The 23,602-nt window shown below is 37.7% G+C and overlaps 2 protein-coding genes and 1 pseudogene across 3 annotated transcripts; 2 read left to right on the forward strand and 1 right to left on the reverse strand.

Moving 5' to 3' along the window:
- LOC124087133 (peptide chain release factor 1-like, mitochondrial) overlaps positions 1-10,653 on the forward strand; it is a 37,896-nt pseudogene extending 27,243 nt beyond the window's left edge.
- Positions 10,649-17,016, reverse strand: LOC124086972 (histone H4). Of its 2 annotated transcripts, none has more exons than XM_046435526.2 (3): positions 16,190-17,016; positions 11,400-11,459; positions 10,649-11,292 (listed from the first exon to the last, which is right to left on the reverse strand). In XM_046435526.2, the coding sequence occupies exon 1, from the start codon at positions 16,977-16,979 to the stop codon at positions 16,668-16,670; it is 312 nt and encodes a 103-aa protein (XP_046291482.1). In that variant the 5' UTR covers positions 16,980-17,016; the 3' UTR covers positions 10,649-11,292; positions 11,400-11,459; positions 16,190-16,667. The 2 variants fall into 2 exon arrangements, with proteins under 2 accessions (XP_046291482.1, XP_058432156.1); XM_058576173.1 differs by having other exon boundaries at positions 11,400-11,469.
- Positions 17,017-19,284: 2,268 nt separating this feature from the next.
- On the forward strand, positions 19,285-19,932 carry LOC124086974 (histone H2A.J). Its single transcript, XM_046435527.2, has one exon. The coding sequence runs from the start codon at positions 19,372-19,374 to the stop codon at positions 19,759-19,761; it is 390 nt and encodes a 129-aa protein (XP_046291483.1). The 5' UTR covers positions 19,285-19,371; the 3' UTR covers positions 19,762-19,932.
- The last annotated feature ends 3,670 nt before the right edge of the window (positions 19,933-23,602 follow it).

Below are 23,602 nucleotides of genomic sequence, written 5' to 3' on the forward strand. Positions count from 1 at the left end.
TACCCCTCACACATGAGAAAGAGCGCTAATCTCTAGGGTATATAAAGAGCTGAACAAGATAAGCACCAAAAAAAACCAAATAATCCAATCAATAAATGGGCCAAGGACCTAAACAGACACTTCTCAGAAGAGGATATACAATCAATCAACAAATATATGAAAAAATGCTCACCATCTCTAGCAATCAGAGAAATGCAAATTAAAACTACTCTAAAATACCATCATCTCACTCCAGTAAGAATGTGGCAGCCATGATAAAGACAAACAACAACAAGTGCTGGCAAGGATGTGGGGAAAAAGGTACACTCACATACTGCTGGTGGGACTGCAAATTGGTGCAGCCAATTTGGAAAGCAATATGGAGATTCCTTGGAAAACTGGGAATGGAACCACCATTTGACCCAACTATTCCTCTTCTCAGACTATACCCAAAGGACCTAAAAACAGCATACTACAGGGACATAGCCACATCAATGTTTTTAGCAGCACAAATCACAATAGCTAAACTGTGGAGCCAACCTAGATGTCATTCAGTGGATGAATGGATAAAAAAAATGTGGCATTTATACAATGGAATATTATTCAGCAATAAAAAAGAATAAGATCATGGCATTTGCAGGGGAATAGATGGCATTAGAGAAGATTATGCTAAGTGAAGTTAGCCAATCCCAAAAAACAAATGTCGAATGTCTTCTCTGATATAAGGGGGGTGACTCAAAATGGGGTTGGGAGGGAGATTACCTCTAGATAGGGAATAGGGGTGGGAGGGAAAGGGAGGGAGAAGGGGAATAGCATGGATGGTGAAAGCATAACCTCATCATTATACAAAATACATGTATGAAGATGTGAAAAAAAAATAAAGTGAATAAAATCACTACAGTTTAAAAAAAAGATAAAGACAGTACAAGTAAAGAAAACTACAGATCAGTGTTTTTCATGAATATAGATATAAAAATCCCCAACAAAAATGTATAAAATGAATAACGATGTATAAAAATTATTATTCCCTATTTAAAAATGGGCAAAAGGTATGAACAGACACCTCACCAAAGGAGATATAGAGATGGAAAACAAGTACATGAAAAGATGCTTAATGTCATGTCATAAAAGAAATGGAAATTAAAATCAACAATGAAATCCTACTATACTTCTACTAGCCAAGATCCACAACACCAAAAACATCAGACACGGAGAAACAGGAATTCCCATTCATGCTGGTGGGAATACAGAATGATACAACCACTTTCATTTATTTTATTTTGCATTTTTTTAGATCTTTAGAATTTTTTTTTTTTTTTTAGAGAATAGGTACAGCCGGGTGTGGTGGCACACACCTAAAATCCAAGCTGCTCAGAAGGCTAAGGCAGGAAGATCGGAAGTTCAAGGCCAGCCTTAGGAACTTAACAAAGCCCTAAACAACTAAGTGAGACCATGTCTCAAAATTTTAAAAAATTTTAAGAAGCACTGGGTTGTTGCTCAATGGTTAAGCACCCCTGGGTTCAATCTCTGGTACCCGCCCCCCCCCCCCCAAAAATGTACAAACTCTTACATTTATAATAAAGAAATAATATTGATAATAGGACAGAGTGGAGATGCAAAAGCTGAAATAACTGGAGAAGTAAAGAAGAAAAATATAGCACACATTTCATGAAGAATGGCAATTACATTTTGCTGTGGCAGAACATAATAAAAATGTTTATTATGTTAAAAAATTAAAGATAATTATAGTAGACAATATTGAAAGGCATTTTCAGCAAATACATAGAGAATGTGAAAACATTCTCTCAAAAGTAAAACGAAAATTAATAAATCTGTCAGCTGAAATCATGTCTACAAAAATATTTTAAATAATTACGAGCAATCTGAGTTTTTAAGGTTAGCCAAGTATAAAATAGCCTGTCTTGTCTTCCAAAAAAAGATAATTTTTAGATGGAAAGATGGGAAAATAAATTATGCATTATCTCAATTGTGGAAATTTTATTAGAAACTTATGAGACTTTCACTTTTGGTAAAGTATCTTTAATCAAGTCATCAAACAATTACCCATAATATGCAAGACCTTTTTATTAGATCACAGATCAATTAATTCAAACTTTGAGGGCTTGTTAGTACTTTTCTTCAGCTTCTTTAGATAAGTCATGTGATACAAAGCCACTGCCAAATTGTCATTCGAGTATATATTTTCTCAAAGGACATCCACATGTACAAAGAAATTTAGCAAGTAAATAGACTAAAAAATGGGACATGTAGTATAGGTAATTTTGAATTTTGTATACCTGAAAAATATTAGTTTCAATAATAGAAGAGGGTGTTAAAGGTCAGATTTATTGATTTTAAAGCATGAAACATGGTTCTCCTTTGTTCCTCTCTCATATATATCGAAACCATGAATGCCCAGTTTTCTTTAAAAAAATTAAATAAATAAATAAACAAACAAAAAACAACTATAAAAACTGTGACAAGTGAAGTTAAAATCCTTTAGGGATCATGCACAAATGCTATGCATAATGGAAATTGTTCTGAAATTGCTGAAAGAATTAGAAGACAACTAATCTATTTAACTGCATGTTTTTGCTGATATTTGTTAATTGAGTTGTGGAAGACCTATATAAAAATTTACCATACAGTTCATTTGAAATCAATGTTTCCTTCAAAGAAAAGGAATGCTTGGCAAAAGATATTCACAATTCAGAGATGAAAATTGGCCATCTTATTCATGTTTTCTTACTGTTATACTATATATGAATGAGCTAAATTTGAAGCTACCAAGAATAAGCTTGTTTGTGACCTAGCTACATAGATACAAGAACTCATGTTGAAATTAATCTTTGCATAATGCAAGTCAATAAAGATAATTTCTTATGTTATTTAATATAAAGAAGCTTTTAATTATGATTCACAACATTACTGAAATTGGCTATAAAATTACAAGAAAAATATGAAGACTGCTTTGTTGATATTGGTAAATTTATTGATTTTTATGCATTATCCCCTCAAAAATTTCACATTGATGAGTTAACACAAGTTAGTGAATTTTCTTAACTTGGATGGACATAGTTTTATTTCTGATATGCTTTTACTTCAAGCTAAATAAATTCTTTAAAGATAAACAAGTTTTATCAATTTAGATGCATATAATCAAAGAAAATAACTTTTGATCATTTATTCAGCTATTGAACACTTTTAAGGTTGTTTGGAACAACTTGGACGTGCAAAACTATTTTTAAATTATAAATTTTGTGAAACCTAAGTGTATCAAATAAACTGAAAAGAGTACTGATTGAGATGTGCTATAAGTGTAAAATACACATCAGATTTCAAAAATTTAGTGCAAAAGAGGAATGTAAAATACAGCACCTCAATAATTTTTATATCGATGAGTTGTTGAAATGTTAATATTTGGGGCGTATAAGGTTAAATAAAACATTATTAAAGTAAGTATCACTCATTTTTTACTTATCTTTTTATAGCTTTATTTGTTTCTATTTTTATATGGTGCCAGGGATCGAACCCAGGGCCTCACGCATGCTAGGCAAGCGTCTACCACTGAGCCACAACCCCAGCCCTATCTTTTCACTTTTTAAACATCATACTAGAAAGTTTTAAGTTACATGTTGGCTTATATAATAGCATTTTATTTCTATCAAGCAGCCCTGTTCTAGATTATTTTATGGTTGGGGTCACACAAAACAGTTGGTTAATTTAATTTAATAATTGGTTGCTTTGCAAACACCATTTTCTTTTGTTATAGAGAGGAGCTAATTTAGTTAAGAAATAAAACTAATGAGTTTAAATAGAGGGTCCTATAACTTACTAGCTTTATGTCTTTTGTCAATTTATTGACATCTTTGGGGTAAATGGGGGTAATAATTTTATTTTGTAAGGCCATTGTGAGGATAAACCAAAGTAAAGTAGATAATGTACTTAGCACAGTGCTGGGTACAGAGTTGTCCCTAAATTTGTGGTTAATAATTACACCTATAAGTCAATGAGGAGAGAAAGCAAGAAGTGATTAGAGGAAAAAAAGGGAAGGGATGAATTATTAGCAGGTTGAAAGTGTCAGGTAGTCAACAGGAAGGAATAAGGATGCCATACGCCCATTTCTACCTTTCAGGAGGAAAGCAGTAAGATTAAATCTGTGGGAGAAATTATGAATTCAATTTTAAATATGCTGAGCACTGGGTGACTGTGGGAACGGAAGAGATGATACTAGGGAAAAAAAATACAGGTTTGGAGCTAAGGTCAGTCTGAATTGTCAATAAAGACTCGGAATCCACAGGTGAGAGCTGGAAAGGAGAACCATTAAGAGGTGTGTGGGGAAGCATTGAGGCAGCAACAGAACAAAAGACAGGCGAGGAAAGAAATCTGGGTACCCTGACATCTACAGGGAAAGAGAATGTGGAGGAAGACAGAATAGGAATAGCCTCAGAAGGCAAAACAGAAATGAGATACAAAAAAAAAAAAAAAAACCAAGAAAGGAAAAATTCCTTAGCAAGCCCTTAGATTTCTGGAAGAAATGAAAAAATAAAGGATATATGCACCAAGATTTCCTACCCAGATGCAAAGGCAGAGGGATCAAGAGCTCCTGACAGTGAGTTACCTGGTAACATTTTACTAAAGTCTGACTCTCACAATACTAAAATGCATTATGCCCAGGAGATGTGATGGCTGCATATCTCCCTTTTATTGTTGACATGGAAAAGCATACAGAAACCAAGTTATCAGTTAAGAGGATAAAGCAAGGTATCAGAGTCCACAGTGAAGCATCAGGGTTTATAGCTTTTAAAATGGTCATTTCTTTTACAGACACATTTTAGTCAAGTAAAATACATAAGTTATCCATTATTTAATGTCAGATAATAAATACACAATTTATGTACTGCATTGGGAAAAAAAACCCTGTTATTTTACAAAAATATTATGTAAAATTCCTTCCCTATTTTTAAATGATACAAACATCCTTCGTATCCTGTCTATTCTTTAATGCATGTTGCTCTTCTGCTTTTTGATATATGCCATCAATGTATCTTTTTTCCTATATGCTATTTTGGTTTAGATCTTTATGTAGTTTTAAATAATAGTCTTTTATCTGGTTTGCCAAAAACAAAACAAAACAAAAAAAAACCAACCTCATTTTGTTTTGTATATAGCTACCACTTTTCACAAATATAAGTAGATTAATCAAACCTAAACCTAAATATTTTGATACAATATAGCCATTAATTTGATAATACCTGGTTATCAGAATCTTATTACCTAATATAAAGAAGTATAGTATAGAAAATCTAAAGGCAAGGAGCTTTGAAAACATAAAGTCCCTGTCATATATTATGTAGTAGGCTTTGGTTTCCTTATTTAGGCTTCAGTTTTCTCATTTGGAAATCAAAGCAGTTTGAAGAGAAGAGCTTGGAAACTTGTAAATTCTGATTCTGAATACAGTTTGGCACAGGGATACTCAGGTCTTTGCAATGCTTCCCCCGTTATACTTCTCAAGGCACTTTGTTATTTAACAAAGTTTAAGGAACATCAATCAGTAGCTGGCACAGCCCTGGATTCTGGGTGCAGGTAAACAAGAGAAAGTTGCCTGCCCAAGCATGTGTACTACATCAGTATGTAATCATGGCAGTAATCAAGGCATTGAGCTCAGTGCAATGGAAGGGAATGATAAAAACATTCAGCTTTGCCAGAAGATGTTAAATTAAGATCACAGGGATGTCAAAGGGTGGAAAATAAAATATAAAATAACTAACTATAGATGCAGTGGGGTTAAATGCATAAGTTTACCTCTGTTTCTTCTTTGTATTTCTCTTAACCAATAGTGCATGGAGTAAAAAGCCAAACATAAGCAAGCAAACAAAACAAATCATAAGCATGAAACTGAAGCAGAAAGGAGATAACAACAGACCAGAGAAATCAACAAAATTGAGGAGAACTGGAAAAAAAACATGGACCTACAAAATTCACTTAGAATGTTGGATAAAGATGAAAGGTATGCACACTGAAAGATGAGAGACAAGCCAAACACACACACACACACACACACACACACACACAAATACACACACAATTCCAATTTATATTGAAGAACTCCAAAAGTGTCAGGAATTGGAAGTACAAGGTCTCTCTGAAGGTAGAGGTATAGGAGGGCTGAAAAAAAGGGGTTTCCTTTAAAGTTGGTTTGAGAAGCAGCAGTCAGAGGCTGCAAGGCCCTTCCCACCCCTCACTTCAACCAGATTCTGCAGATTTGCTTTGCAGAGAGGTTGAATTAAAGGCCTCCAGACTCAAAAGGTAGGGATAGGGATCAAAAGTCTACATGTTGAAATCCAGAGCTCAAGCTGCATTCCACAGCTCAATCTGGGTTTGTTCACATGTACCTTATTATTCTACAGACGGAAAATTGGAGTAGTCTCTTCAAAGGAGACAGATATATTGAAAACAAAGCAAATCTACAGATACCATTATTCCCTGAGAAAACAGGTCCCTGCTGCTCACCCTACAAAGAGACTCATTGGTTAATAAGTAGCACTTGAGAACCAAGCTCACAATAAGTTTTCATGAAAGTGCCTTATGAGCAGGAAACTTAATTATTACCTGGCATGGGAGGGAAGCCTCCATTATGAAAAACACTGACTGAAACAGAAAAAGGACTGAGAAAAAAACAAAAATGTAGGGAATAAAATAAAACACTTAAAAATTCTAGAGGCGTAAAGATATAATATTGCAACCCCAAAGCAAGAAAAAAAGTTTTTATTTAAAAAGTAATACTAAAAGACCAAAATAATAACTCTCAAAATTGGGAGAGAGATAAAATTTAAGAAATTTACATTAGTATAGGAAAAAGACAGAGAAAAAAGATAAAAATATAATAATAATAGATTTCTATTAACAGGAAAGAGAAAATTATCAGATACATAATATGAAATAATAGGCCTACCAAGTACTCCACACAATAAAGACTCACACCAAATCATTAAGAAATTTCAAAGCATAGCTAGAAAAATACAATCCTTAAGTTTTCAGGCAAATAAAATCATATGGAAAGGATTAGAAATAAGAATGTCTTTGAATTTCTCAATAGCTTCATGGAATCTAACAAACAATAGAAAAATGCTTTCCAATTCTAAGAGAAAATAATTTTTCTATATTCAGTAAAATTGTCAGTCAACAATGAGGAGAGAAAAAAAACAAAACAAAACCAACCTTTTCAAATATGCAAATTCTTAAAGATATACAGATTAACCTATCCACATTGAATCAGGAGCCTTGTGAGCTTCAGGGAAATAATAATAATAACAACAACAACAACAGTAATAATAAAATATGGTATGTTTAAATATATCAGGACAGATTCTTACTTCTTTGGGGGGAATTTAGAGACCAATAACAATAAGTAATTTTAAACTTCAGGGAAAGCAAAAATTGGTACAAGAATTTTAACAATACAATAGCACAGTTATGAATAATTATAATGAGATAAATACTTGAGTACAGATTTAACTAAAATATTCGAAATAATTGTGCTGATGGATGAGGCTGGAAAAGTTTATGAGCATGTAGAAGTGAGTGCTATGTAAGAGAGGTAAATTCTCTTCCTCTATGGTAGGAAGTTAACAGATAATATCTAAAACTAAAAGGGTTAGAGATAGCTAGCCTAGCATTGCTATTTAGAAATATAAAGATACAGGAGTCAAGACTCATTGGTTTCTGGGGAGAATAAGCTGAGGTATGGAGAAATGCAACAAAGAATTTCTGGTTTTCATTATACATGTAGAACAATTGAATTTTTATGATGAAATAACTCTTATTTTGATAAAAAAAATTAAAATTAAATTACAAAAAGAAACACTAAGAGTAAATGGAGAATTTCTAGTGCAAGTGTGCTTTGAGTTCATTCGTGTATTTCCACTACCAATCTCCAAGACTCCAAACAAGTATAAACAATAAAAATAAAAATAAACACCAGGAACAAGGATAAACAACAAAAACAAACAGAAAAGAGCTAAAAGGGCTGGGGATGTAGTTCAGTGGCCAAACACTTGCCCAGAATGTGCAAAGTCCTGGATTCAATCCTCAGTATCACGGAAATAATAACAAAAAAACTACAAAAAGTTGTCATTCAATGTATGGTCTGGAACTTACAAAAGAGGTTGAAGTAGGAGACATAAACTTTGAGAGTCATCTTTTAATTGGTGATAAATTAATCCACTAAAGCGAATGAACTCATTTTATGGTGAGTGATGAGTGAGAAGGGATTGTGCCTTTCTGCTAGAAAAAGACTTCCCTGAACTGGGATGGGGCAGGTGAATGGGCAGGGACTATGATCTATCACAGGTCTCATCTGGTGAGAAACTAGAACACCAAGGGGACCACTTAGATAGGGTTGCACCTCTGAAGTAGTGTTTAAAGCAAATTATAGTCTCTGTTGGAAGGTGGTCTGTGTCAAACTGCTGCTTACAGGAGGGAGACAAGACGACAGCCACCTCCATACAAGGTCCAGGCCCAGTGTCCTCTGCAAGATCTACAAAAACTATCAGTTAAGACCTGGTACTGAACTGAATAGTCATGTGAATCCAACAATCAGAGATACAGTAAAATTGAAGAGCATATACAGTCTCCAACCCATAATGCCACAGGATTAGAAGATGCTACAACTTCTCCCCTCATATAAAATATGCCTCAAGGTCGACCACCCCAGCCTGTAATTCCACGGGGATTCAGTCTTTTTTTGTCTTCTTCTTCTACTATTAATATTCTACTTCCATCTTTAGTGTCGTCCTATGAGTGCTATATGGCCATTATTTCTGCCAAGCAGAGAAAAGGAGAGAGAACTATGAAGTTTCTCTCATCAAGAGTTATCCTCTTCTGGGCTGGGGATGTGGCTCAAGTGGTAGTGTGCTCACCTAGCATGCGTGAGGCACTGGGTTTGATTCTCAGCACCACATAAAAATAAAATATTGTGTCCACCTAAAACTAAAAAATAAATATTTTTTAAAAGAGTTATCCTCTTTTTAAGGTTTTTCAGAGGCCTCTTCTAGCAACTTCCACTCAAGTACACAGAACTCGGCCACATGGGCATTCTTCTCAGCCCAGGACCACAACTTTTCTACTGAGTACTTTACTACTCCCAACAAAACTTAGGTGCTGATATTGAGAACAAAGGAGGGAATGAATAAGTGGGCCATCAGCAGTGTCTGTCACAAATAGTATCTTGATAAACCAGTAAAAATGAGAAAATGAAACAATGGAAAAACAGAAAAGATAAAAGGGAAAATCATGTTTATAAGTGCTAAACTAAACTGAATTCTGCTATTAAAAGATAACCTCGTAGCTACTCAGGCATGAGATTGAAAATTCAAGGCCAGCCTGAGGAACCTTTCTCAAAATGAAATAAACTCATTTAAAATGAAATTAAAAGAGCTGGGTATGTAGCTCAGTGGTAGAGCCCTTGGAAAGCATATGCTGGGTCCTGGGGCTTAATTTCAGTATCCTGCTACACACACACACACTGTTGGACTAATTAAATGAAAAATTAAAACCACTGTAAAACACAGTTCAATAGAAATTATTTAAAATGCTGAACTCAAGCAACACCTGTCCTTTCCCCAGTTTCTTCATCTTATTCTTCAATGGTAAACAGAGTTCAGAGCCAATGATGATGGTGGTACTGTCTGTCCTCTGTCCAGGTGGTTGGCCCCACCCAGTGGGCCCTTGTAGACCTGCCTAGCACCAGGCAGGGTCAGAAGACCAGTTACAATCTGGGGAGCCTGAGTTTGTGACAGTGACCAAACTCCTGAGCAAAAAGGAGCAGGACCTGAGGGAGATCCAGCACTTGCTGCAGGATGAGAACGAAGATTTCAAAGAAACTTGCAGAGAATGAAAATAACATGTCAAAAAGAATAAAACATTAGATTATCTTACTTTGGGTTCCCTCAGAAGAAACAGATGAAAATGATTTGATCCTGGAGGAACTGAGGAGTTGGGGGGTCAGGAGGAAATGTTCTTTACCTCAGAGATGTTTGTTATGTATCATCAATATGCTGCATTGGAAAGATGTCATTCTGAAATCCTAGAATACTTTCCAAGTGAAACAGGCACCCTTACAACTGCCAGCACTGGAGTTTCAGAAGTCTATAAATACATGAAATTTCAAAGAGTGCTGCACAGAGTACAGGGTGCCAAAGACAGCACCATGACAGCAGCAATACTGCCCTGACCTACTAAAATTAACCTGGTGATTAATCCTAAAGATATGAGGACTGATACTAAGTGAGTCAATGGAGCTGGGATCAGCAAGGAAATATAATGGACAATGCTGTCTGGACAGTTCCTTTTCTAAAAGGTGTTGTTTTTGATGTCAACAAGGAATCGTAACAGAAAAAAATAGAGATGGCTATGAAACTTACATGCAAAACAGTACATCATGCTTCTGGAGGAAGAAATAGGTAAAAGGAAGAACCCTAGGAAGATTCAGGTTGAAACTTAAGACAGGTCAGAGAAAATAATGTAATTTTCCACAGAATCATAGAATAAACAAATCACTGCAGTCTTGGAAGTTTTTATGCAAAGAGATTATATACTGCATGAATTTATACAGTCATCAAAGGACTATCTGATAATGATTCTTCAGTAGAAGTTATTTCCAAAACAGTTTAGGTTGATTTGTTATTAAAGCATTTTATTAGCTTATAAAAATTCTATAGCAAATCACATTGTACAAGTATTCACCAGTATTCTCTTGAAAAATTAGTCAACATATTTGGAAGTAATATGCATATTCTTAAGATTGTAGATTATTACTGTAAATATCTCAGTGTATTAGTAAAACATACAATATAATCATGACTGATGTCATAAATTTGGACTCCTCTGTACAAGAACTAGACAAAGAAAAATAGTCATTTGTTTTTATGTAAAACATATAATGGGTGATCAAAAACTTGTATAGCTCTTTTAAAAACCTTCAAATAGAAAATAGTAGAAATGACATTAACTCTCATATTAGTCAGAAGACACAAGCATATTATTAATTTGAGTGATAATGGAATTAAATAAGAGAGGATAACAGAGAATTCTATTACACTGAAAGACAGTACCCTAGGACTGAGAATGAGTACTCAAAGAAAGAACATCCTTGTAAAAGGTTCTCCTTCCTTATGATGAAGTCAGGTCTATCAGATGGTATGGCTGCAGCCCAATCAATGATGAAAACATCGGAGGTTTGCTCTGGACTAGGGCTGTATGTAGCTGGTGGATCAGGCCTTGGCACACAGGAACTGGTAAGCAAGAAGCCTCCTGTTGATGTATGAATGAAACTTGTTGGTTGGTAGGCTTCAGAGGGTTTCTCTCTTAAGAGTTGTTTAGAGGGGCTGGGGATGTGGCTCAAGCGGTAGCTCACTCACCTGGCATGAGTATGGCCCGGGTTCCATCCTCAGCTCCACATACAAACAAAGATGTTGTGTCTGCCGAAAACTAAAAAAATATTAAAAAAGATTCTCTCTCACTCTTTCTTTAAAAAAAAAAAAAAAGAGTTCTTTAGAGAAGCAGAACCAATATGCTGTGTACATACAGATTTATTTTAAGGACTGGCTCACATGATTACTGAAGCCGATAGGCTGGAGACTCGGAAGAGCTGAGGGTGCAATCTTAGTCCTAAGGCAGTCTGCTGGAGAATTTTCTCTTGCCTGAAGAAAGCTGATCTTTTTATTCTATACAGATGTTCAACTGATTGGCTGCAACCCACTGACATTATGAAGGACAATCTGCTTTATACAATTCTATGGTTCAAGTGTCAACTTCATCCCAATAATGTCCCCATAGAAATATCCATAATAATGTGTGACCAAATATATAGGTACTTACGGCCAGTCTCATTGACACATAAAATTAACCACCATAGTGCCTAAGAGCGCCCTTAGCAGCTATGCCATAAAAGAGGAGAAATGAAACCCTCTCCTTGCAACATCCTTCCAACCCCCTCTACCCGCAGAGGTTAACATGGTGCTAGCTGGAGAAGGAGAAATGTACAGGTTGCTATGGTTTGAATGTGTTCCCCCCAAAACTGAGGCATTGCAATAAGATAGTATTAATAGTCTTATGATTGGGCCATGAGAGGTCTCCTTTATAAATGTGATTAGTGCTCTTACAAGAAAGAGGCTTCATGCCATGTGTGGCTATTTTGCCCTTCTGCCATATGAAAACACCAAATAGCCCTCACCAAAAAAGAAATACCAGCACCTTAGTCTCAGACTTCCCAGCTTCCAGAACTGAAAAATTTCTGTTCTTTATAAATTAAAATAATAAATGAGGGCTGGGGTTATGGCTCAGTGATAGAGCGCTTGCCTGGCACATGTGAAGTGCTGGGTTCCATCCTCAGCACCACATAAAAATAAACAAAGGTATTATGTCCATCTACAATGAAAACAACAACAAACCCCCCAAAAAACAAATAATTAAAGTATCTCCTTTTTGTATATCTAGTATGGCTAGTTCAGTGGTTTATCAAATTTCAGGATTAAAACTTACCTCCAAGTTGTTTTATTCAAATTTCACATATCTGATTAAATCATGTATAAGAAAAGAAATACTTGCAGCAGATATGTTTTGATGCATTTTAACCTTCAAGATTGTAAAGTTGCTGTTTATACTCTGGGGCGTTATAATCTAAGTGAATCTGGGGGAACATTTTAGTGGAAGATAATCTCATAAATATGCATGATTTTAAATTTAATAAATTATCAGAATATGATCATTATAATAAATTTGATGCCAGTTGTTAAATAATTATTTATGGGCAAGCATCAGTTTGTAAATTTTGCAAAGTGATGACAGGAAACACTGAAAATGTGTAATGAGAGGCTTTGAGTTGTCAGAAGGAAGTGTGAAAGTGTTGGGTACTTGAATGATGGAAGAGTACAGGGGTCAAGGACACATGCATCATACTTTGAAACTTTACCAAGGGTCACTAAACCATGTTGCAAACTCTTGGTCTCCCTCTGCCACAGTTATTGTCAATTCTTTGTAACTCTGATGATGCTCTCCATAGTTCAGGTTTGAACTTTGCCTGTAAGAAACTACACATCCTGTACTGGTTTTGTAATGTAGCTTTAATCTTTAAAGAGATCAAAAAATAGACTCTATAGCTGAACACGGTGGCACATACCTGTAATCCCAGTGGCTTGGGAGGCTAAGGCAGGAGGATCGAGAGTTCAAAGCAAGCATCAGTAAAAGCAAGGCACTAAGCAACTCAGTGAGACCCTGTCTCTAAATAAAATACAAAAAATAGGGCTACTACAGAGCCTGTAGTAGCCAGTGTTCAGCTGACTTATAGTAATGATAAAACACAGACTAATAATCCAATTACACTAAAGGAAAAGTGTCAGTTCTATTAGAAAATCTTGACACACAAACTGTTACAGCTATATCTGTATTAGTTTCATGAAAGTAATGACAGGAAAAAGATCAGAATTTAGTTTTTCACTAATTATTTTTTTAAATTTTTTTAGTTGAACATGGACACAGTATCTTTGTTTTACTTATTTACTAATTTTATGTGGTGCTGAGGATCGAACCCAGTGCCTCACATATGCAAGGCAAGTGCTCTACCACTGAGCCACAACCTTAGCCCCTCACTAATTATTAATAAAGCATGAATAAGACAATTTAGTCCATTAGTAAAATTTTGCTTTTTAATTTTAAGAAGTTCTTTACCTGTACTATCTAATTGAATAGAACATCAATTCTGCTAAGCAGATGGCATTACCTTCACTTAGTAGAGGACATAACTAGAGAGAGGTTTCAGTGGTTTGTCAAAATTTACACCAGATACTATCAGAAGTTTCAAATGCAGATTTTCTAGCTCCAGGTCCAATTTTATTTATAACGCAGCAAACTGTAAATTAAACTAGCCAACTTTTCTTAACTTGAGGCCTATGAGTCCATTGAAAATGTGTACAACATTTTGGAGTGTGTGTGATGAAAGTAGTGGTGTGGAAATCTTTCTAATTATCAAAGGAATTCATGATCAAAAATGCTCAGAACCACTGACCAATTTCCTGTAAATTCTTGAAACAGAGATCATGTCTTATTCACAATTGTATCCCTAGCACTACTATAATGAAAGGTGGCAAGGACTCAATAAACGTGGTATGAATAACATGTCAAATAAATTACTTTTCTAATGTTATTTGTGTAACATTAAATCCTCAAATTTTCCTTTACATTAATAGCAGATATAGCATTCTATACATTATCCTAAATAATCAAAATAAACTTGCTAAAATTTTGATATAATAAGCATTTGAATTAGATCATCACTGTATTATATTAAGGGTTACAGGTGCCAAACAGCCCCTGAGGTAAAAAAAAAAAAAAACAAATAAGCAAAAACAACTAATAGGAATTCAAGATAATTGATACCCAAGGGATTAAAAAAAAAAAAAAAAAAGGTTTTCACATTGATAAAAGATACAACCTACAGTATAAGAATCATTAATTTTAGATATTAACAAATTCTATAAAACAATTGATTTTAAATGAGGATAAATAGAGATGAAAATAGCAGGAGACAACCCAATACTATCCGATACAATATAGGCCAAGTACACACAAAAATACATGGATTTTATTTAAAATATAATTAAAAATACTAGATTTGGTCATGAATCCAATGCCATATATTGAAGTATAACTGTGCTTCTTTGTCTAGGATTCATGAGATATTTTCAAATATCTATAATAAATAAAATTTCAATAATATCCAAAAGGAAAAAATTGCATAGGTTAATATTCTCTACTGCAAATTTATGACTGGAAAATTAATGCTGACAAACTAGGAAGACGTTCCAACTACCTAAAAATTTAATCTCTTTAAATTGAGGTTAGGATTATATGGAAAGCAACTCTATATAACTCTACTGTCTTTTATAAGTAACTCAAAATTTCACTTAATGGAGCTTAATGGAGTATTAAAGAAACTTAAATTAACAGCATCATGTATACATCTGAATCTTTATGCAGTATGAGAAAATACTTAGAAGTGAAATGTCAGCCAGCAAACATGGACTCTCTGGAAAGGGCACAAAAGTTAAGACAAGGGGCGAGAAATCCAAAAGGACTGGGTTCAAATCTGTCTCCAATGCTAACTGCCTTTAGTCATTTCATTTGTAAAATAGTAATTTAAACAAAAACTTTATAAAGTTGCGATGGAATACAGCGTGTTCCAAAGTGCCTTGCTCACAATAAGCACTTAATACAGTGTACCCATCACTAGTAAAAACAGGATCCCGCTGGGGGAACACTAGTAATGTTTCCTTGATTAGATAACATCTGCTGCCCAAGAACTAGGACGTTCTTAACGTTAGACACAGACACTACTACGGCAGGGAAACTCTTGGAGCAACCGGCCATCCGCCTTCCGCGGAGCTAAGTGGCCCTTTCCACGTTTAGAAATGCTACAGCTGGAGGTGTTTAGTGTTGCTAAGCCCTCCTTTTGGGGGAAGAGAGCGGGACGAGTGTCCTGAGCCTCTTCACTAAACCGCACCGACTTCAGTTCCTGTCTCGCCTTACTAGCGGCCCCTGCTGGCCCTTACGTATGCAGTTCTCCCGGTGCTCAGCCCTTTCCTAGCCTAGATAGAGAGGCCTCAACAGGCCACCCCTTTACCGGCTACACTGCGTGGTCACACGGCAGGATCACACCACTACATAGCTCTCGAAAGCTCTCTCGCCCACCTCCCCTTCTAGAGCACCGCGAGAGACTCTTAGCAAAGAGCTCAATCAAAATCCTGGGCTTATCTCCTATGGACAATGGGTCGCGTGTGACAATCTCCTGAGCGGTTCTGACCACTAGTACATGGTTGCCTCGGACTCCCGGCAACTAAAGTACAGGTGGAGAAGACCTGGATTTTCTTGCCCGCAGGAGACGTAGCGCCCGCCCGCTCTAGGACCCCCCACCCGCCGCTGTGTAGCTGACTTTAAAATGCAGCTAACCCACGGGAACTGCAGAGACTCCCGAACTTGGGCCGGGTCTTGGGTTTCGCCTCGCTTTGCCGCCTAACTTCCAACATCTAGCTGTGCTAGGTCACCTCTCACTCTAAACTTCAGCAAAGGAATAAAACATTCACACCCGGAAAGACTCTTAACGCGCCACTCCTGAGTGGCACCTGGCGCTGAAAGGTTAGTGACGGCTTCTTACCTTAACACACCGCGACCGCCCGCCTCTGCTCCTACCCGGTTGGTTACAACGCGAGGACCCGCCCCTGACGCCAGACGCTTCTATCCAATGGGAAGGGGCAAGTCGGCTCACCCTTATTTACATAGCAACCACTATATATACTCTGGGAGGGAGGATTGCGGCGCCAAGAGCTGAACTGCTCTTAAAACACAGCTCTGCTAACGTAGACATCTACGCTCAAGTTGACTGTGGCCCCCCCAGGAGTCACTTCGCAGGCTGTCCAAGGCAGAGGGGACCCCAGCCCATAGACCTAATGCTTCTGGCCAACTTATGTCACACCTAACCCAGAGCAATTGCCTCCGTTGCAAACGTCGCATATCTAAGACACCGCTCTGCCGTACCCAACCTGATGCTTGCATGGTGGTGTTTACAGCTCTTTTCTTGACGTTTTGGGGCCCTGAAAAGGGCCTTTGAGTGGAGGGGGCGCTGTGGAGACAGCTCAACCGCCAAAGCCGTACAGAGTGCGGCCCTGGCGTTTCAGAGCGTAGACCACGTCCATGGCTGTCACTGTCTTGCGTTTAGCATGCTCCGTGTAAGTCACCGCATCGCGAATCACGTTCTCCAGAAAAACTTTGAGAACTCCTCGGGTCTCTTCGTATATCAGCCCAGAGATGCGCTTGACGCCCCCACGACGGGCCAGGCGGCGAATAGCTGGCTTGGTAATGCCTTGGATGTTATCTCGCAAAACCTTCCGGTGGCGCTTGGCGCCTCCTTTGCCAAGCCCTTTGCCTCCTTTCCCGCGTCCAGACATCTTAAAAGCACTACCGTACGGTCAAACTAAAAGAGGAGCAGTGAGCAGGTCTGAGTCACGGTTGGAGTTTATATTTCCTCGTAGCGGACCTGTTTGAAGACCTCAGGGAAGTGGGAGGGGCTCCAGGCCCCGCCTTTGGAGCTTTCTTTTAATCACTGCCATTTTAGAAAAGTAGTTAGCAAAATAAAGCCGATTTCCTTTTGTTTGCTTTTTTAATTTTTAAAAATATTTTTGAAAAATTTGCCATGAATTTGAAGACGGATTCACAGTCTTATATTTGAAGGTTTAAACAATAAAAGATAATAGAATTTGTATTGCCCTTTCTCACCGCTTAGATAAAAAGCAGACGGAATTCTATGCTTGCTTGTTCTCTGACTGACTCTCCCTTCTTCTCAGCTCCGGCTAATTCTGTGGTTTATTTGTTTATTGTTTTCCAAACGGAATGCTTATGCTTATGATACCATAAGCTTATGCTTATGAACTAGTGAAAATAAGTAAAACTAGAAACACTTTACATCTTATAGCAATTACTTTACAGATACTCATGTTATCTTTTTAAAAATGCTACAGTGGAAATATTTTAATGGTTCTCTCTCTCTCTCTTTAAAAGATGAATTAAAAGAGACTTGAGAACACTCCCTGTATGATTGGGAAAAATCCTGAGTGGTCAAACTAAACAACGTGATTGTAAAGCCTTGACTCAAGTTAGAATTCTCTTACTAAAATAAAAGAAAAGGAATGTCCACAGTAATTTTTTAAAATTTTGTTAAAAATTTCCCATGATACAGGCAAAAATTTATGCTAGTTTACAGAATGCATTCCAGGAACATCTTGTTGAATCTGCATAGATGTGTATGTATTTTAATTTAGTACACAGTTATTGGATGCTCACTGATGTATTTAAACTTCAAAACACTTTGAGATGGGTATAGAGCTTAAATAACTATGAAAGATAAGTAAGTGGTAAAACCAGGATTTGGAGGTGGCAGTCTGGTGCAGGATGACAGCCTCAACCTTGACAATATACTTGTTTCTCAGTTTCAAAAACATTGTGTCTGCCAATAAGGTACATATACATAAATACAAGTAAACATTATCTCAACGAAATAAAAATATTTAGTAGGACAATGAATAGTCAAATTTATTTCACTTTTAAATGGATGCTAAAATCCACATAAATTTTATTTTGATATACAAGTGTTTAATTTTACAAAGCCATGTAATTGTAAAATGTAACAAATGTTAAGGTAAATGAAAGTACCTTAATAATTAGTAGAAAGTAATTTGTAATGAAAACAAAAACAAAAACCTACCCTTACTTTGTTTCAAATGTTATTGTCTGAGATTGGGTAGATAAGAGTAAGTTATTGTCATTCTTTCTTTAGTCCCCGGAGTTCATCAAGACTTGAGCCCAGATGTTGTGACCTACAGAAAGCAAGCCAAGGCCAAGACTTGAAGCCTCAGCAACCGAACTGTGCTTGCAGTCTCTCGCATGGAATCCAGTGGCTCTTTTCCTATTCCACCAGTACAGAAAGCACTTCTGTCTTGTCTATCGCTCTTAGTATCAGAGCCTCAGAAGGGTAAGACTGGCTGCCTGTGAGTGGCAGAACTTTGAGGGAAGACCAGTGTCCACTGGTTTAATTAGGAAGGTTCATGTGTCCAACTACTAACAAAGCCTCTTTTGGAGCCAGCCCCCCCAGACTGCTGGGTAAAAGGAAGCAAGGTGCTGGTATAATGGAAGAGGCAACCTACCCTGTACTGGGCAGGCAGAATTCTGCTAGAGTCTGTGATTTCGCTGCAGGATCAGTGTTGTCACAAGCACGGGCTTTGGAGTCAGATGACAACTTAAAATGCTGAATTATTACACGAGAAAATCCACCTAGAGAACACAGGAACTTGACATCTTTTGGATTCTTTTTGTTTCCAGTCGTATTATTTAGGTGATGGGAATTGAACCCAGGGCCTTGTGCATGCGAGGCAAACACTCTACTAACTAAGCTATATCCCCAGACTAAGTTATCTTATTTATTAAGGGTTTCTTTTCCTGGGAGCAAGCGTGAATGTTGAAAACTCAGCATCCACTGAGCATATTCAGGCCCGCTGCAGAGGCGCATTCAGGCCCCGGGGTATTCGTATGAGCGGCTATGTAAATGAGGACTAGAAGTTTGCGCTTCTGATTGGAAGGAATCGGCGCAGGCGTTTCCTTTGCTAGCGCTCTAGTTGGGCGCGGACTCGGTCCGTCACTGGCCAGCAGAGCCGTGGCGCCCAATAGGAAGGCGTTGCCTAGTGGCCACCGAGAGTTTCTAGAGGCAGTTCGTTGTGGTAGGCTGCATTCCCATACCGATCCTGCTGGTGTGATTTCCTTCACTGGAGTTTCAGGCGAGAAGTGAACATGTCCGGTCGTGGAAAGCAGGGTGGGAAAGTGCGGGCAAAAGCCAAATCCCGCTCCTCCCGCGCGGGCCTGCAGTTCCCGGTGGGCCGAGTGCATAGACTACTGCGCAAAGGTAACTACGCGGAGCGAGTAGGCGCTGGGGCGCCCGTGTACCTGGCGGCGGTGTTGGAGTACCTGACGGCCGAGATCCTGGAGTTGGCTGGCAACGCAGCGCGTGACAATAAGAAGACTAGGATAATCCCTCGCCACCTGCAGCTGGCCATCCGCAACGACGAGGAACTAAACAAGCTGCTGGGGAAAGTGACCATCGCTCAGGGCGGCGTCCTGCCCAACATCCAGGCTGTGTTGCTGCCCAAGAAGACCGAGAGTCAGAAGGTGAAGAGCAAGTGACCCTGACGCCACCATGGGAAAGCTGACTTCCCCAGCAAAGGCTCTTTCCAGAGCGGTCCCGCAGTGTTTTTGATTGTGCTGAATGTCATGGAGGGCCAGTACGATCTAGCGGGGAGAGGGGCAGTGAGGAGCCCGCCGGAGTCGGGAGCCAATAAAGTCGGTGAAAATCCAGTAGTCGAGAGAGCTGTGTAGTCGCGGGACCTACCGGATGGCCGGGGTAGGGGGTGGGGGGGCTACCGGAAACCTCTGGAGCAGGTACTGGTCAGTCCGCTTGAGCCCCTCCGAACGCTCTGATCCGCAGATAGATCCCCCTTGAGGCGTTGAGGGAGGATGAGGGAAACCAAGAGGGTTCCAGTGGTCTGGAGATGGCAGGGTTGGGATCTCCCCTACTTGCATGAAGGCAAAGGAGAGGCGGACTAGGTGCGGTGCGGCCTACTCTGGCATTTTACTTCCCGTTTCCAAGGCTTCAGCCGTTTGTGAGCGGCCAAGACTAAGCTATAAGGAGAATCATGGGGCTGAGCTGGTTTCGGTTAGGAAGTTGTTTCTGGACATAATTTTCAAAAGGTGGAGTAACTTCTCTTTGAAGTGTGGCCCTGGTGACACGGTATCAATTTAAGATTCTTTCTTAATAGCTCTTATGTTTTTCATGTTCTGGATGTCAAATATCACAACCTAGCACCCTTATGTTCTCGTTTCTTTAAAATGAAGGAAACGTTCAGTAATTTGTGTAATACAGAAGTATGAGTCATGAGGGTGGTAATGTTTTCCTGACACGTTGCATAACAGTGGAATCTTTAATCTGGATTTAGAAATGCTTACAAGCTTTTAAAATTATTTTCTCAAATGTTGGCTTCTTAGTGGTCTTGTCTCCATGTTATGCTCTTTGGGAAATGACTTGACTTTGCTCAATTACAAAACAAAACAAAACCCTTGCTTTTAAGGATTACACTTACTCAACAAATAACTTACTTAAAATTCCTGTTCTCCATGAAGTAATGACCCCATTCCAGTAACCCTGTAGGAATTGTGATTCTTACTGGCTCAGCATTACTTTAATAAATAAGCAAGGAAAGGTAAGGCCACAGGATTTAAATACAGGGAAAAACACATTGCAGGCTGAGACTCAACACTTAAAAGTTCAACATTAGTAATTCTCTTCTGTTCTTGGGTTGACCTTCCATTTCATCCTTCTGAGCAAGCTTCGTACTGGCCCACAGGACTCACAAAAAAGATCCCACCTTAGATTTCAAATTTATAGATTCATCTTTTCTGTGAGAGTTGAAGTAGTCCTGTGGGGAGGGTGGGTGGTAAGAAATGGGATAGCAGTGACTGGCCCATTTTCCCTCCTGGACTATTTCATCCCCAATCCTTATTGAACATCTGTGCCATTCTGTGTACTAAGTGATGAGGGTACAGCTATCAATGAGGTCAACCAGACTTATACTCTCTTGGAACTCCCTTCCTCCCCACCCTCCTTGGTACGAAGGACAAGATAAGAAACAAATAAATAATATTATAGATGAGCTTTGGTTAGTACTTGTGTCTTTTGCTGTTTGTTGAGTGGATATTGGAATTACTTTTCCCCTGTGGTCATCTTTGAGTTGTACAAAGATGTCACATGTACATTTTAGGAGGCAGTTATTGCCTCCTAATACCTGAGAAATAGATTCCAATGGCACCATGAGTTGTTCCAGGATTTCCAGCTGTTGACTCTACTCCTTACCTTCCTTTCAAAGGATTTCCTCATATGTAAAATAGTCATGATACCTGTTTTGAGGATCAAGACTGTCTACTTACTGTAATGTGCTATATATTAGTTACTTAAATTGAAAGAAGTACCATTTCCTATAAAGGTGGGTTTCCACTTACAGAATAAGTTATAGATAAGCATGCTACTAGTATTAAAAAAACAAAAAAACCCAGCACAAACTGAATTGTCAGAATTAATTCTCAGTGATACCACTTGGGGGCAGTGAAGCAAAAAAAATTATGTAATTTTATACACACACACACACACACACACACACACATATACACATGCACAATCAACCCTCTATTCATGGATGGGTTTCCACATCTATTGATTCAGTCAAATGAGGATAGAAGATATTTAGAAAAAAAAAAATCTCTACTGAACATAAAGACTTTTTTTCTTGTCAACATTCCCTAAACAATGTAACAACTACATTATATTGAGTACTATAAGTAATCTTAAATGCTTTAAATTATACAGGAGGATTTGAATATGTTAAAGGGACTTGGAAGATCTGCAGACATGGGTATTCAAAGGGGGTCCTGAAAGTAAACACCTATGGATATTGGAGAGCAACTATATAATATATATAAATAATATCAATTATTTGTGAATGTATATCAGTTTTTTTGACATTTGAGTTGAATTTCCTCAAGATTTGATATGAGTCATCTTAGAGATCTTTACCAAATTATGAAGAAATAAGGATAAAGGCCATCAAGACATTTATAAGAAAAAAACCACTCTGCCTTTGCCTGTGATGATTCATAGCAATCTGTCTAACCCTGTTACCCAAAAAGCAAGATTAAAATACAAAATTGTAACTGCCCTCATCTCCACCCAACTTTCAGAGATTCTTAGGATCCTCTTAAACACTTTTCTAGCCTCAAAATTCAATTAACTCCTCAACATTTCTATTTTTGAGAGTTTTTTTAATTGAACAATTTACTAGCAGTTAAAAAGTCATACCTTCTTGCAAAGTCAATTCAGCCTGTGTTACTTGATAAACAAACCATCATTCTTGAAGTTAATTTAAAAGGCAATAATTTTTCAAGCATGAGACTATATGGAAGAAGACTTAGGACATCAACTGATGAGAATGGATTCAGGTTTTTAATAGATATACAATGCATAGTTTTATTTGCACACATACTCTTTCCTGCAGAGACAAACCCTCAGTGTGGCAGGTTGTGACTTGGCCGAGATTTATTTAGTCTCTGTTTTTCCTGCAGAGCCAGTCTTGACTTTATGTCCCTTAGAACTGGCCAGTTTAGTTTTGTCTGCCCAGAATCTAAAGGTCTAGTTCATCCCATAGTTGGTGATGACTGGCACACTGAATGCAAATTCTTCCCAAAGCCCCTTGAAGTGGTGGAAAAGTCGAATACCACAGTGTTTAAGAACTCAAGCTCTTTAGAATGAGACATAGGTTCAGATCTCCTCTGTCCTTTACTAGTTATCCAACTTTGGAAACATTACTCAATCTCTTTAAACCTTACTTTTAATCTATAAAATGGATATAATAATAGTTCACTTCAAGGGGATTTGGGAAAGATTTGGTGAGATGTGAATGAGGACACTAAATTTGCCATATAGAAATGTGCCAAATGCATAATAGCTATTCTTATTTACATATGAAACTGGATTTGAAATGAGTAGCAGTATTTATGGAATCTCTGGAAACAGTTAAATAGACATTTAACAATCCTGTGACTTTTTTGATAGCAAACCAAAAATAAACATTTTTAGTGTCTGTTGTACTAATTACAGAACATTCACAGTTTATAACAGAAAAGAGTAAGAAATGGTTAAAGCTTGTGAACCTGAATTTATTTTTTCCCTGAAGACAAAGAGTTAATGGCTTATAAAGTGCACCTACTCAGATTAAAAATGTAAACTGAGCAATATTAATGTGTTACATCTATGATTGGTAACCATCTTTCAAGAAATTTACTGTTGTAGAAACACATTCAAAAAGAATGTAATGATATAACCAGCTACACATAAAGAGAGGGAGATACTAGGGTGTTACAGGTGCCTGTGTTAGCCTAGTAGCAACACTAGCAGGTGGGGAGAGTGGCATCTGAACTA

The sequence above is a fragment of the Marmota monax genome, unplaced genomic scaffold, assembly GCF_021218885.2.
Source record: "Marmota monax isolate L192 unplaced genomic scaffold, Marmota_monax_Labrador192_F-V1.1 WCK01_AAM20220418_F8-fsc00012, whole genome shotgun sequence".
NCBI lineage: Eukaryota > Metazoa > Chordata > Mammalia > Rodentia > Sciuridae > Marmota > Marmota monax.